Raw genomic sequence first — 12,510 nt, 5'->3', positions numbered from 1 at the left:
AGTGACCCTCCTGAGCCCAAACCCAGTCACGCTGCCTTGTGCGTCAGGCCCCCCAGTGGCATCCCACTGCCCTTGGGTGAAAGTTTTTGCCCCTTAACCTGTCACACAAGGCAGCCTCCCCTCCCCCTCCAGCACCTCTCCTGCTACGGTTCCCAGTGGAGCCCTGCGTTCTAGCCTTGCTCCTCACCTACTGCACATGTGATGTCTTCCTCCTCCTCCTCTTCTCCCTCCTCCTCCTCCACCACAGGAAAGTGCACCCATCACACATGCCCAGCTCAATGAATTTTCTCAAATGAATGCACCGTAGAACCTGTGCCCAGGGCAAGCTGCTGAAGAGGCCCAGGATTCCAGAACCCTCCCTCACATTCCTTCTCTCTTCCTCCAAGAGAAGTCGCCACTCTGACTCCCAGCAGCCTTGCTCGGTGTCCCCATTTTTGTACTCTGTAAAAATGAAAACCCAATCTGAGATGGAAGCCCTGGACCAGGCACCTGTTGCTGCCTAACAAGCCACCAAAAGTCTCCGAGGCAGTGAGTAGCCTCGTCGGCCTTTGCGGCTGCACTGCCCTTTGCCTACACTCACTGTCCCCGGGTCCCATCCTCCCATTCATTCTTCAGCGCATTGTGTCTGTCCGTTGGTGCCCATCCAAGGTCACCTTCTTGCCGTGGAGACCATGAACATGTTGCAGTCTTTTCTGACTTGATGCCTGCACCCCAGCTCCTCCACTCAGTGAATCACCAGGATCTAGTGATTCTCTCTTTAGCATACCAGACATTTGTCCTTCTTCTATCTCCACTTACTGTGTCTGCCCCAGACTATGTCAGGAACCTTGAGCCTCGCCTCCCTCCCAAACTCATCACTTAACATGTTTTCTCTCAATTTAAAATCTTGACTGGCCCACCACCCACAGAACAACAAAATCCAAATGGTAACAAGGCTTGAAGCCACTTGAACCTGTCGCTCCAACCTTTTGCATGCTGTTTGCCCAATACACACTCTGTGCATCAGCCACAGCGAACCTGCATCTTTTGTGAACTTGCCCTTGGAACATCTGCCAACAGGTTGGCTCTTGCCTGGGATGCCTTTCACCCATTCTTTCCCTGCAGATCCACTCATCCTTCACATCCTGTCTCTATTACCTCCTCCTCTATAGAAGTGAGCAGCTGCTGGCTCTCTCTCATCCTGTTTGCTGCTATGAATATGAAGAAATGTCATTGTTATACTATACTTGGCTCACACCTACCTCTTAAGACAAACATTTCTCCGGATCTTTGCTTTGTTCACTCATACATCCCAAGCTCCCCGAAGAACTGTGCTCAGCACATAGTAGGTACTCAGCAAGCACTCGCTAGGCAAGTGAATAGAGGGTCAAGGTTATTGAGCACTTATTATGTGAGGTATCTTTATGCATCATCTCATTTCCCCCTCACCATGAGCCCTGTGAGGAAAGAGCTGTCTGTCCCTATTTTGCATTGGATGAAACTGAACCTGACAAGGTTAAAGTCAAGTTGGCACACAGCAAAGCCAAGATTAGAACCCTGATTTGTCCACACTCTAAAGAATCTATTCATTAGAGTTGAAGCTCAAAATCTTCAGCAAATGCACAATTATCCTGAAGCAGGGGACATCTCTCTTTCCGGATTTCTCTCTTGACTTGCTTGTGAGTCCCTGAGAGTAGGAACTGGGTTCCAGTTATTTTACCTCCTTCCCTGCTCCCCCACCACTTCCTCCAAAACCCTAAGCAACCAGCGCAGTGTCTTACACATGTTTGTGTTCACTAAATGTTTACTCAATGAAATAATGGGTGTGCTGTTAAGAGGCAGCATTTGGCAGTGCATCCTTTTTGCACAATCAGTGATTTTGAGCGCTGTCCTGATGGCTGCCCCGGGTGCAGGCCCAGCTGCTGCCGCTTCTCCGGCACGATGCAGGCTCGGGGCCATCCCTGGCTGACCCCCCCTCCACCCCGACCCCAGCCCTTTGCCATCCTTCCTGTCCTCGTGACATTCCCCGCCTGTCTTCCGGCTCTCGGCAGCCGAGCACACAGAGACGATCCTGCTCCACCCTCTCCTTCTCTTGACCCCACGCCCTGTTTGAACCTTGCTGCTTTCCTGGTCACTCTGGACAGCAGGGCAACATGACATTTCTGCAGATAGCTGCACAGAGCGGACTGAGATAAACACAGAGTCACGAGGGGCTGGAGGGCTGATGAGGAGGGAGGCAGGCCTCATTCCATGGTAGAGGGACTGAAAATGAACTGTCACTGTCTTTGCTTGTTGACTGCAAGTAATAGCAACTGGAACAGTTTAAGCTCCAAACAGAAATGCACAGGGTCTCTAGTACGGCTGAGGTTGGACTGCGGCCCGGACTCCAGGAGAAATGGAAGCAGATGCAGAGGGCAGTGCAGGATTGGGACAGCATGCTCTCTCTGAATGACTGCTCATTCCTGTCCCACTGTGGATCTCCTCGGGGGTCCACAGAACTCAGTGTGCTACAGAGATAACCAGTCTGTCTGTCAAAACCACATCTCTGCAGGGAAACCCACGTGATGGGCCAGCCTGCATCAGGTGCCCATCCTGCTCCAGGCACTGGTGAGCAGGGTGGTGGGGTCGCAACACAGCTGCCAGGCACCCAGCTCTGCAGCAGGAAGAAGTGGAAAGGGTCGTTGTAAGCTGAGCAAACACTTTAAAAATACCCACTGCGCTTAGTTCTGTTGTGCGAACATGTCCCTGTGAAAAAGCTCTGGTGCTTCCTCTCTTTGAAAATCTTCCCCAGATGGCCAGCGCCGCAGCTCACTAGGCTAATCCTCCGCCTTGCGGCACCGGCACACCGGGTTCTAGTCCCGGTCGGGGCGCCGAATTCTGTCCCGGTTGCCTCTCTTCTAGGCCAGCTCTCTGCTGTGGCCAGGGAGTGCAGTGGAGGATGGCCCAAGTACTTGGGCCCTGCACCCCATGGGAGACCAGGAGAAGCACCTGGCTCCTGCCATCGGATCAGCGCAGTGCGCCGGCCGCAGCGGCCATTGCAGGGTGAACCAACGGCAAAAGGAAGACCTTTCTCTCTGTCTCTCTCTCACTGTCCACTCTGCCTGTCAAAAAAAAAAAAAAAATCTTCCCCAGAGTACATCCACGTGGACTGCCACTTAACCAATTTGACCCACGGATGCTGTTCCGTAGGGAATTAGCAGCAGCCTCACAGTCTCTGTGTCCTGCTAGACTGCTGTGGGTTCCATCGGCTGCGCTGCACCCTTCCTCCCCAGGGTCTGAGACAAGCGGTGCCCACACCTCTCCTTCAGCCACCAGCGGTCTGTTCTCTTTCTAGGAAGCCCATGTAATCAAATCTGGGGAGAGGGAGTTACCTCCCTTGGAGGGTTCCACGCCCTCGCCAATTCCAAGAGCGGTAACTATTTTCTTACTGTGGTTTGAGGTCAGGAGAGAGGAACCAGGCGAGAGCTTTCTTTCCTTCTGATCTGGCCTCATCCATTTGATGATCCATCCGGCCAAGGCTGGGCAAGGATAATGGGCAAAGTTTCTACCCTGGAAGTGGGAGCTGGATTCAGGATGCCCAAGGCACACCCAAAGCTTCGTGTCCATCCTTGCGGTCCTTGGCCCTCAGCTCTGCTCCGCTGGCTGCGGCTGGCACAGAGGATGAACACAGCGTGTGCCCCCCGATGGGTGTCACTGTCGCAGGCAGTGGAGAAGCAGAGCCCTGGGCTGGAGGATGGCCCTCATGACCTGCTCCTCCCCAGGCGTTTTGTATCCACCCCCAGACCTTTTCAGTGATACCTCCCCGGCTTGTTTTCCAGGCTCCCCGGGTACAGCAGGTCGTGTGTGCAACCTGACGTCCAGAGGCATGGACAGCTGTGAAGTCATGTGCTGCGGGAGAGGCTACGACACCTCCCGCGTCACCCGGATGACCAAGTGCGAGTGTAAGTTCCACTGGTGCTGTGCCGTGCGTTGCCAGGACTGCCTGGAGGCCCTGGACGTGCACACATGCAAGGCTCCCAAGAGTGCTGACTGGACAACCCCAACATGACCCCAGCGGAGGTCACCGCCCACCGACCCTCCTGCAAGGACTCCACTGGATCTGCGAGGACACTGGACCCATGGGCTCTCTTAGGGGGGATATTTCTTAAGGCATGTGGCCTTTGTCTCAGCAGAAGCCCCTCCCCTCCTTGGCGGCCCCAGTACTGGGGGCCATGTGCTGCATACCACACATGCCCTGTTCTGTCTGCCGCCTGGCTCTCTGGGGTCCCCCCTCTTCCTGGGGAGTTCTCTTTGGAACCAGGCTGTTGGGGGGAGGGCGGCAGGCCCAGATCGCCATCTTCACCCTTCTAGACTTTCCTTTTTCTAGAGCTGTTGGCCAGGAGGACAGAGAGTGTCTCAAGGGAGCTTCCCCTGCGTCCTCCCACACACAATCGCCGTGAAGAAATCTCATCCTTCTCTCCAGGAGTGGGTGCGGGGCGGGGGGGGGGGGGGAGTAAAGAAGACAAAATCGACTGTCATTGATTAACTTAAATTCTTGAAAAATCCAGCAAGGTTTTCCTGTGATCAGTGGATGCCAGGGGCCACCCCACCCCCTCTGCCCGCACCCTGGGGTGAGTGGTCACTGCCTGGGGGAAGGATGGCTTTCAATAAACTTCAGGTTTCAAATGCATACTTTCAAGGGACTCATTGCCTTGGTCGAGTCTGACGTAAGAAGGTGGGACTGTGTATCCTTGGGGATGGTGATGTTTTGAATCTTTGTGCTAGCAAAAGGCTCATAATGGCGACTGCTTTGCATCGCTGTTCCCTCCATGTAAAGAATCTGTAGGGAGTGAACCTTCCCTCTGACTTGGGATCTGAAGGGAACTACAAACGAAGATGGGTGATCTGGCAATATTCTGTAACTATTGGGTGAACATGGTGGAAAATGATTTTGAGCATCAGAAAGTGTGAACAAATAAGAACACGGGGTGGGGGGGATGGGGATAACATTCCTATCTGGTGTTAAGGCATGTGACCAGGAAACGTCGTAACTGAGACAACTTTGAGAATGAAAACTTGGAATGACAGGAACCAGTGAACCCAAATGCTGATAGGGAGCTTTCTGGAGCTCAGTAATGCTCGGGACAGCCTTCGGGCAGATGCCTAAGAGAAGTCAGCCTCGTATGCCAAGGAACATCAGCTATGCCCATCACCCTTCCAGCACACTTTAAAGACCTGTCATTTTTAATTGTGTTTATTTGATGCTTATAAGATGACGTGATACTGTAGCCTAAAGCAAATGACACATTGCCTTGCTTAGAAGTCGGTAATCCTACTATATTATATTGCAAACAAATCATTAACTTGGAGACTATACTTAAGGGACCCAACTGTAATTATGGGAACATCAGTATGCAAATAGTGGTTGGCTTCTGCCATCAGCCAAAAGATGACATTCAGGGAAATCAGAGAGGCTGCCTACCCTCTGTGTGTGTGTGTGTGTGTGTGTGTGTGTGTGTGTGTTTTAAACATTAACTGGAAGTTAGGTGAAAGACAGGAAGTTATTTCTCATCTCCCTGTGCAATGGGTTTCTTGTTCTAAATATGAGTTCTTCCCTGAGTTGCAGTCATTAACAGGATGCTTCATTATGTGCATCTGGTGTCAGATTACTGATGCTTGCTCATCCTTTCATACTTTGATCTTCAGTTTCCCTAGCCTCATTCTGCACAGGTCATTTAGACCAGAGGCTCGTGGAAGACAGCTCACTGCCTCCTATTCCCTGTCACTCCTTCCCAAATCCCCAAATGATTTGTTTCATATTTCCATAGTGACACTTGCCCATTTAATTCCATGAGTGCAGAGGGTGGGGGCGGTGGAGCTGACAGTGGCTGCCCTGAGCATAGTTGGGGGGAAGGCCAGGCCTTGCTGTGAATGACTGCAAGGGAGGTGGAGGCACAGCCCTAGTGTTTGTAAAGCCATCAGTCCTTCTTCCTGTGAGATCAACCTCGACCTGGAAGATCCATCAGTACATTAAGAATTGAGTCTTAGAGGACATCTCGGCACCCCCTCCCTGCTCCAGCTTGGGGAAACTGAGACCAAGAGAGGCAAAGGAGTCTGTGCAAGTGTGTGCCAGGCACATGGGCCCATGCTGAGTACTTGAGAGAGTTAAACCCCTAATCCATTCAATGAAATGGGTTGTTCTCAAAACGAGCTCCTTAGAGTCTATGTAAAGTTTAGCTTCCACTGGGATGCTTGGGGTTTCTTATTCCCGGGGTATTTCCATCTGACTTTCTTTTTCAATGGAGGTGTATCCTATTCTGTGGGGAGGCAGAGCACAGCCTATCCATGTGGACACCTTGTAAATCACCCTGTCTGTAAGGGGGATGATGGCAGCTTTTAGAGTGGCCGTGGTGCTCACTGAGGGGGACATAGTAAGGCTGACATACTCCAATCTGCCTTGACTTCCAAAAGAGGAACTTCCTGTTATTTGGGGGAAAAAATTAAAAATAGGTGCAGATAATTTCAAACTCATTTCCTTTAGGGTTTGGTAGAGGGCCCAATGCCAGATTTCTGAACTATTAGGGTTTGGTAGAGGGTCCAATGCCAGATTTCTGAACTACCCCAGACTCTTGATTATCTAAGGCTTTTGAGGAAATCCATGGCATGAATTACCTAAAATACAATAGTGGGAAAGCCCACTCAAGTGAGATCCACTTACAAACTCCCTCCTAATAGAAATTTTACTTAATTTTTTTCAAAGATTTAATTAATTTGAAGGGCAGAGTTACAGAGAGAGAAGTGGGGGGAGAGAGAGAAAAAGAGAAAAAGTTCTTCCATCCGCTGGTAAACTACCAAAATGACCCAAATGACCAGGGTCGGGAGCTTCATCCAAATCTTCCACACGGGTGCCGGGGCCCAAGCACTTGGGTCATCTTCCACTGCTTCCCCAGGCCATAGCAGAGAGCTGGATCAGAAGTGAAACAGCCGAGATTAGAACCAGTGCCCATGTGGGATGTTGGTGCCACGGGGCAGCTTAACCAGTTACACTACAATGCCAACCCCTAGAAATCTTAAGATAAATGAAAGTTGCTCGGCCCAAGATAATGCCATCAGCTTTCTAAAATATCCCAGAAAGCTCCTGCCACGGGAGATCTTGAGTAGTTCATTTAAGTTTTCTACCAAGAGCAGTGTTGCCTACACGTGGGCCTGGGAACCAGCATGGGAGGGGTTTCCTCAACAGGTCTGCTTCCCTACAGTGCTTTGTGGAGCCCACTGCTGTCTGCCTGTGTTCTGAGAACAGCCTTTGTCAGGTGCTTTCCGATGCAGCACCCTGGGCTGGATGCTGGACTCACCACGTCTGGAAGAGTTCCTGTCTTGCCCTGGCCACTCATCCCCTCAAGTGGCTCCAGCACAACACAGCCCAGTGCTGAGGCCACACCCAGCACTGGCCCTGCGTCCCATAGGAATGAGGGCCCTGACGTGTCACGGATACAGAGGCCTCAGGACGGAAATGGGAAAGGCAAGCCCTCCCTGCCCCACACACCCAGATCACTGATGCTGTGCCCTCCCTTATTCAGGGGTCCCCAGATGGAAGCAAAGATCTGAAAAGAAGGATCTGCCAGGTGACAAGGCAGTGTGGTGGGTCAGATTGGAAGGGTGGGCAGGGGAGGGAGGCGGTGCCTGGTAGCAGTTAGGTACCTAGCTGGCTTGGTGGGCAGTAGCTTTTTCTGCTCTTATTGACAATCCCTACCACTTCATTGATTATTATTGATGCCCTGTCCTTGCCAACCAGAACCTTTTCCTGAGGCCCACAAGGCTCAGGGTCCCCTGGCCATGGCTTCCGTTGTCCACGCCTGCTGAGCAGTTCAGTTCAAGGTGGGCCAATGTGAATTTCAAGAGCTGATTCGAAATTGTCACAGCTTTATTCCTTTTTCTTAGAATTATTACCAAGCTTGAAAAAAGCCAGGGGCCGCACGTCTTTTTCATAGAAGATTTTCAAGTCAGAAAGTCCTGTATCACCCTGACCTTCCTGAGCCATGTTAATTGGCTAAGGCGCCTCCCGTGGACTGAACACCGCGCAGGGCCATCCACCAGGCCGGTGTGACCATGTGTGTGCTCTGCCGGGCTGCGGCATCCTCAGGCCAGGATCTTGCTTGTTGTTACTCTGCGGTTACGAAAGGCCGGCTCGAGCAGCCTGCTGTTGTCCCACTAAGCAGAGAAACATTCATCCCCCTTCTCGCCTGCTCTCAAATAAAGGCTCAGAAGAGAATGCAATGGACCAGAACCATTCTTTTGTGCCTATTTACTGCACTTGAACTTGGGTTTCCTTGTCTTAAAAGCAAGAGCTGTACTCAACAAATAAGCCTCGCCCGTTCCAAAGCCGGTGCATACCTTTGGTCAGGTATCTGCTGCTTTTCTGAAAAGCAGGCTGCTGGTGTGAGCTGACAGCGGAGGCGTGCCCACTTTGACCTTCTCCTTACCTAGGCGGAGAAAATTCTCACTCATCCATGAGAACGTGCTTCACATTTTTCTGGGGATCAGCAAGGTGACAGGTGGTTTACAGAGCCCAACATGATCATTATTTTTCTAAATCATAGTTCCAGCTTTAGCTTTTATTTCCCACTGATATTCACATGGATTCCTGTTTAACCAAACCTCCCACTTGCACAAGCTAATAAAAGTGTCACGCAGGTTGTTACAAAGAACTATTGTTATTTACAAGTCTACATTTTCTGTGAAATCAAAACATAATAAAGTGAGTTTTCAGTGTTAACTTTGTTATTTTAAACTCATGGTAGTCTCGCCAAACCCTCTGGTGAAGAGCAGCCCGTGCGGGTTATGGGAACTATTGCCCTGTCTTTTCTCAGGATCTCCCTTAAAAGAGCCCCAGCAAGACGCATCTGCCACATTTGTCAAGGTTTTCAAGGCAGGCCATCGACTTACCTTACCGATCGCTACCGTTAGTGGGTAGGACATAGTCACGGCTGAGGAGTGATTCCAGATCTTCGCCCCATGTTTTCCTGTGGGTGCCAGCTCCATGGGAGTCCCTCTCAATGCTTGCGTGCTTTGGCAGTGTTTATAAATTCAGTGTCTCTCACAGCAGCAAGCGCCCTCCCATTGATTCCCTGAATTACTGCTCTCGCCGTTAAGTGCTTACTCTTGGCTGAAATGGCTTTTCCTCAGCTTGATTAGAAACATACAAGATCCCTTGCCCCGTTATTGAGATCCCTGCATCTTGATTACGAGGGCTATTTATACCATGCACTAAAAGCTCAGAAGAGAGGAATAAATTCTCTTCCAGCCAAACAAATCCAGCCCCCCATTTCCTCTTCCCTGGTGAGCTGTATTTTTGGGGTGAACTGACTCAGGCGCAGCACTAGTTCTGTGCTTTAAGCACCCCAACATGGCCCTGTAGTTGGGCTGCTAGCTCTCCCTCTGGGACTCCATTGACCTCTCTAGAAATCCCGCACCTGCTTGGAAGATCTGGAAAAGAGATGGTAATTAATGTATCTATGGGTGTTGTGCAAAGGACAATGCCCCAAAATATATTTGCCTAGGATTTGTCCTGTTATCTCAGCCTTTGTGCGAGAGGGCTGTCCTCTCTGTACATGATAGAATGTTTAGAAGGCACTCTGCTCTCTCCCAGTGGCATGCCAGGTGGCACCTAGGTGTAATAACCAAAAACATCTCCAGATTTTGTCAACCCCCAAACAGGGCCCAGGGGTAGAACGAGTCAAGTCCAGGTAGGTCCCACAGTGTGGGAGAGCCTGAGGCTCTTGGGTGTTGGGATGGGTACCAAATGCTTGCAACTGGGCAGGGACAGGGGTTAACAAGAATGAAAATGGGACTTTAGAAGCTGGAGGCAGCATTCTTGTTAGGAATCCCTCAGTTTCTTTTGCTCAATGTGGGGGAAGGGAAACCCAAGATTTGAGGGGCCAGGAAGGTGGAGGAAGGAGAGCATTCCGGGTCTGCATCAGAGGGGAGGAGACCCTGCAAGATGGAGAAGGTCTGAGCAAGAGAGGAGATGGTGAGAATGCCCAGCGTAGGCCAGGAAGGGTGTCACTTGCAGGCTGTTCCCTGCTGCCCACCCCCTGACTTCCAGCTGCTCCTCGCTGTTCCAGCCCCACCCTGGCCTCATGCATGGGATACATCAGCAGAGTGAAGGAGCCGAAGTGCTGCCCAACAGGTGCCAATACAGAGCCGGAACAGGGAAACACATGCTGGAGGTGAGATGTGGTAGCATGGAGGAAAAGGCAGCCTGGGGGATGGGCGCCAGCAAGGGGGCCCCTGCTGGCCGAAGACCTCGGGATGAGACCACAACCGAAGGCGTTCTACCCAGACGTAAGCACAAAGCCCGTCACCGCTGACTTGAAGGTTTTTTTGTGGGCCAAACTGAATTCACATTTACACTGCCAGAAGAACAGATGAGAACGACTGGGGTGAGCATGTCGCTTGTCATCTGCTCCTTCATGGTATTATGCAGTCCTAGGTTGCAATGTGCTTAACATCTAATCAGCACAATCAATTTAACATTGAGATTACATTTTTGACTCTTAAGTTGATTGCGTAATTTCCAAGTAGTGACTGGCCGTGTAAAAGCCCCCGCCGTGAATCACACGCTCTGGATTTCCCCATGGAGTCCACCCATTCCCCTCTTAACAGCATCGCAGGCTTTCCTAAGTTCCACCGAGGACAGGAACCACATGACTTCCCACAAACCCAGATCTAGTAATTCAGTGACGAAGATGCAGCTGGTCCCCACTCAGCTGACAGCCACACTGGTCAGAGCACAGGCCGGAGAGCTGCACAAGCCCATCTGTCAATGTTTAGGGGCTTCGTGTTACAGGTGGAGGTCACACGCCAGCCGAACAAATAGCAGGAAATACAGCAAACAAAACCCGAACAGGAGTCTCTGAAAGTCTCTCCGTCCGTCTAAACTCTGGCATCTGCCCGTTGATCATTACTCTCCAATAGGAAGGCAGGCTTCGTGAAAGGCCTTGAACCCTGAGTCGTCATCTTGGAATCATGTTTAATCAAGACAAATATTCCCAGCCTAAGAGTCTGATGAGGACGAGAAGGGAGTGCGGGATTAATTTTCCTATATATTGCTGTAACTATAAACAATGCCCTATCTTCTCAACAACTCGCATGAAATAATAAGCACCAGTGTTTTTAAAAGTATTTACACCAGCCCTTGGAGATTTTATTAGAATCATGATTCACAGATGAGAAATTTTCCTCCTCTACAGAGTTTAGTAACTAGAGTAAGAATTACTCAGTAGTCTGTCTATACAGACGCATGAATTTGAATGCTTCCTCTGTCTATTAACCATTCATTGGCAAATTTCATTTTTCCAAACTCACTGAATGGTTGAGTCATGATGATCCCTCCAGCTTACATCTTCTAGACAGATAATTAAACGGTTCCTGAAAACAGTGTGGGCCTGTCATGTGGAAATGGGACTTCAACAGCACAGGGACACTGGGGACACTTCCGGGGTTTTGAGAGGGAGGGTTCCTGGAATCACAGACATGCCACATTTGGAAGGAACCTGGCTGGTCATTTATTCCAGCCTTTGCATTTTATTCATGAGAAAACAAAAGAAACTTGGTGTTTCCGACTGATGTGAGCGAGACGCTGAATCATCCCGGGGGAAGAGCTACTATTAGTCAGTCAGTCTGCGTGAGAAGCGCCCAGAAGTCAGGCTCTGCACCACGCTCTGGCATGCAACAGGGACCCAGACAGACATGTCCTGCTTGGCATCATCACTTCTCTTCTGACTTCACAGGCACTGTCATGTGCGTAATTGGATTGAACGCTTGGAACTCCTGTTAGACGTGGATATGATTATCTCCATTTTGGAGCTGAGGCAAGTTTCAGAGGATTTAGTAATTTGCCCCAGGTCAAAAGAGGCTTAGAAGCTTTATAAGCGGCACTGCCTGGACGCAAAGGGACTGCCAAGGGATTTTCTATGACTTTTTATTTAATTTCTATGAAATCCAGACAGCAAATTATATGTGGATACACATTTAATAAAGTCCTACCACTAAGTGACTTTTAATTTCACACTTAACAAGGTACTTTTATCTCAAAATACTTTTGAGATTATCCCAGAAAATCTGAGATTTGTGGTTATAAAAAAAAATGACTCTTTCAGGTAGAGATTCAGTCTACAGCTGAAGATGGTTCTAGAATGTTACATATCAACTTCAACATGGACCCAGGCCCCTGGGTAATGCTTGGTTACTCAGGTTGAATGAACATGTCAATAAGTTTTTGAAATATCCTTCATAATAGCCTTACCTACTTGTACTAAAAAAGGAGATGGGGTTGCCTCAGCAACAATGTCCAAGAAATATTTTAGTTGTATTTAAATGTAATAACATATTTTAAAATATTTTAAAGATACAAAGTACATTGACTATGATATAGGCACCTATTAGAAATAATATTTTACTTAGTTTAATGGAATATGGGTGGTATCTCTATCCACAAAGCAAACTGGGAAGATCTGTATAATACTAGATTGTTGATAATGCGTCTCAAAACAA

General features: G+C 49.7%; 1 protein-coding gene across 1 annotated transcript in view; it reads left to right on the top strand.

Annotated features, from left to right (window-relative positions):
- Window positions 1-4,979, top strand: part of WNT2 (Wnt family member 2) — a 44,085-nt gene extending 39,106 nt beyond the window's left edge. The window contains 1 exon segment of the mRNA NM_001171042.1: window positions 3,798-4,979. Within this exon segment, the coding sequence (NP_001164513.1) occupies window positions 3,798-4,027 (230 nt within the window). The 3' untranslated portion in view covers window positions 4,028-4,979.
- Window positions 4,980-12,510: the final 7,531 nt, after the last annotated feature.

Source organism: Oryctolagus cuniculus, chromosome 3 (genome assembly GCF_964237555.1).
Source record: "Oryctolagus cuniculus chromosome 3, mOryCun1.1, whole genome shotgun sequence".
Classification (NCBI taxonomy): domain Eukaryota; kingdom Metazoa; phylum Chordata; class Mammalia; order Lagomorpha; family Leporidae; genus Oryctolagus; species Oryctolagus cuniculus.
Note: the sequence above shows the minus strand (reverse complement) of the source record. Positions and strands in the feature narration are given on the sequence as shown.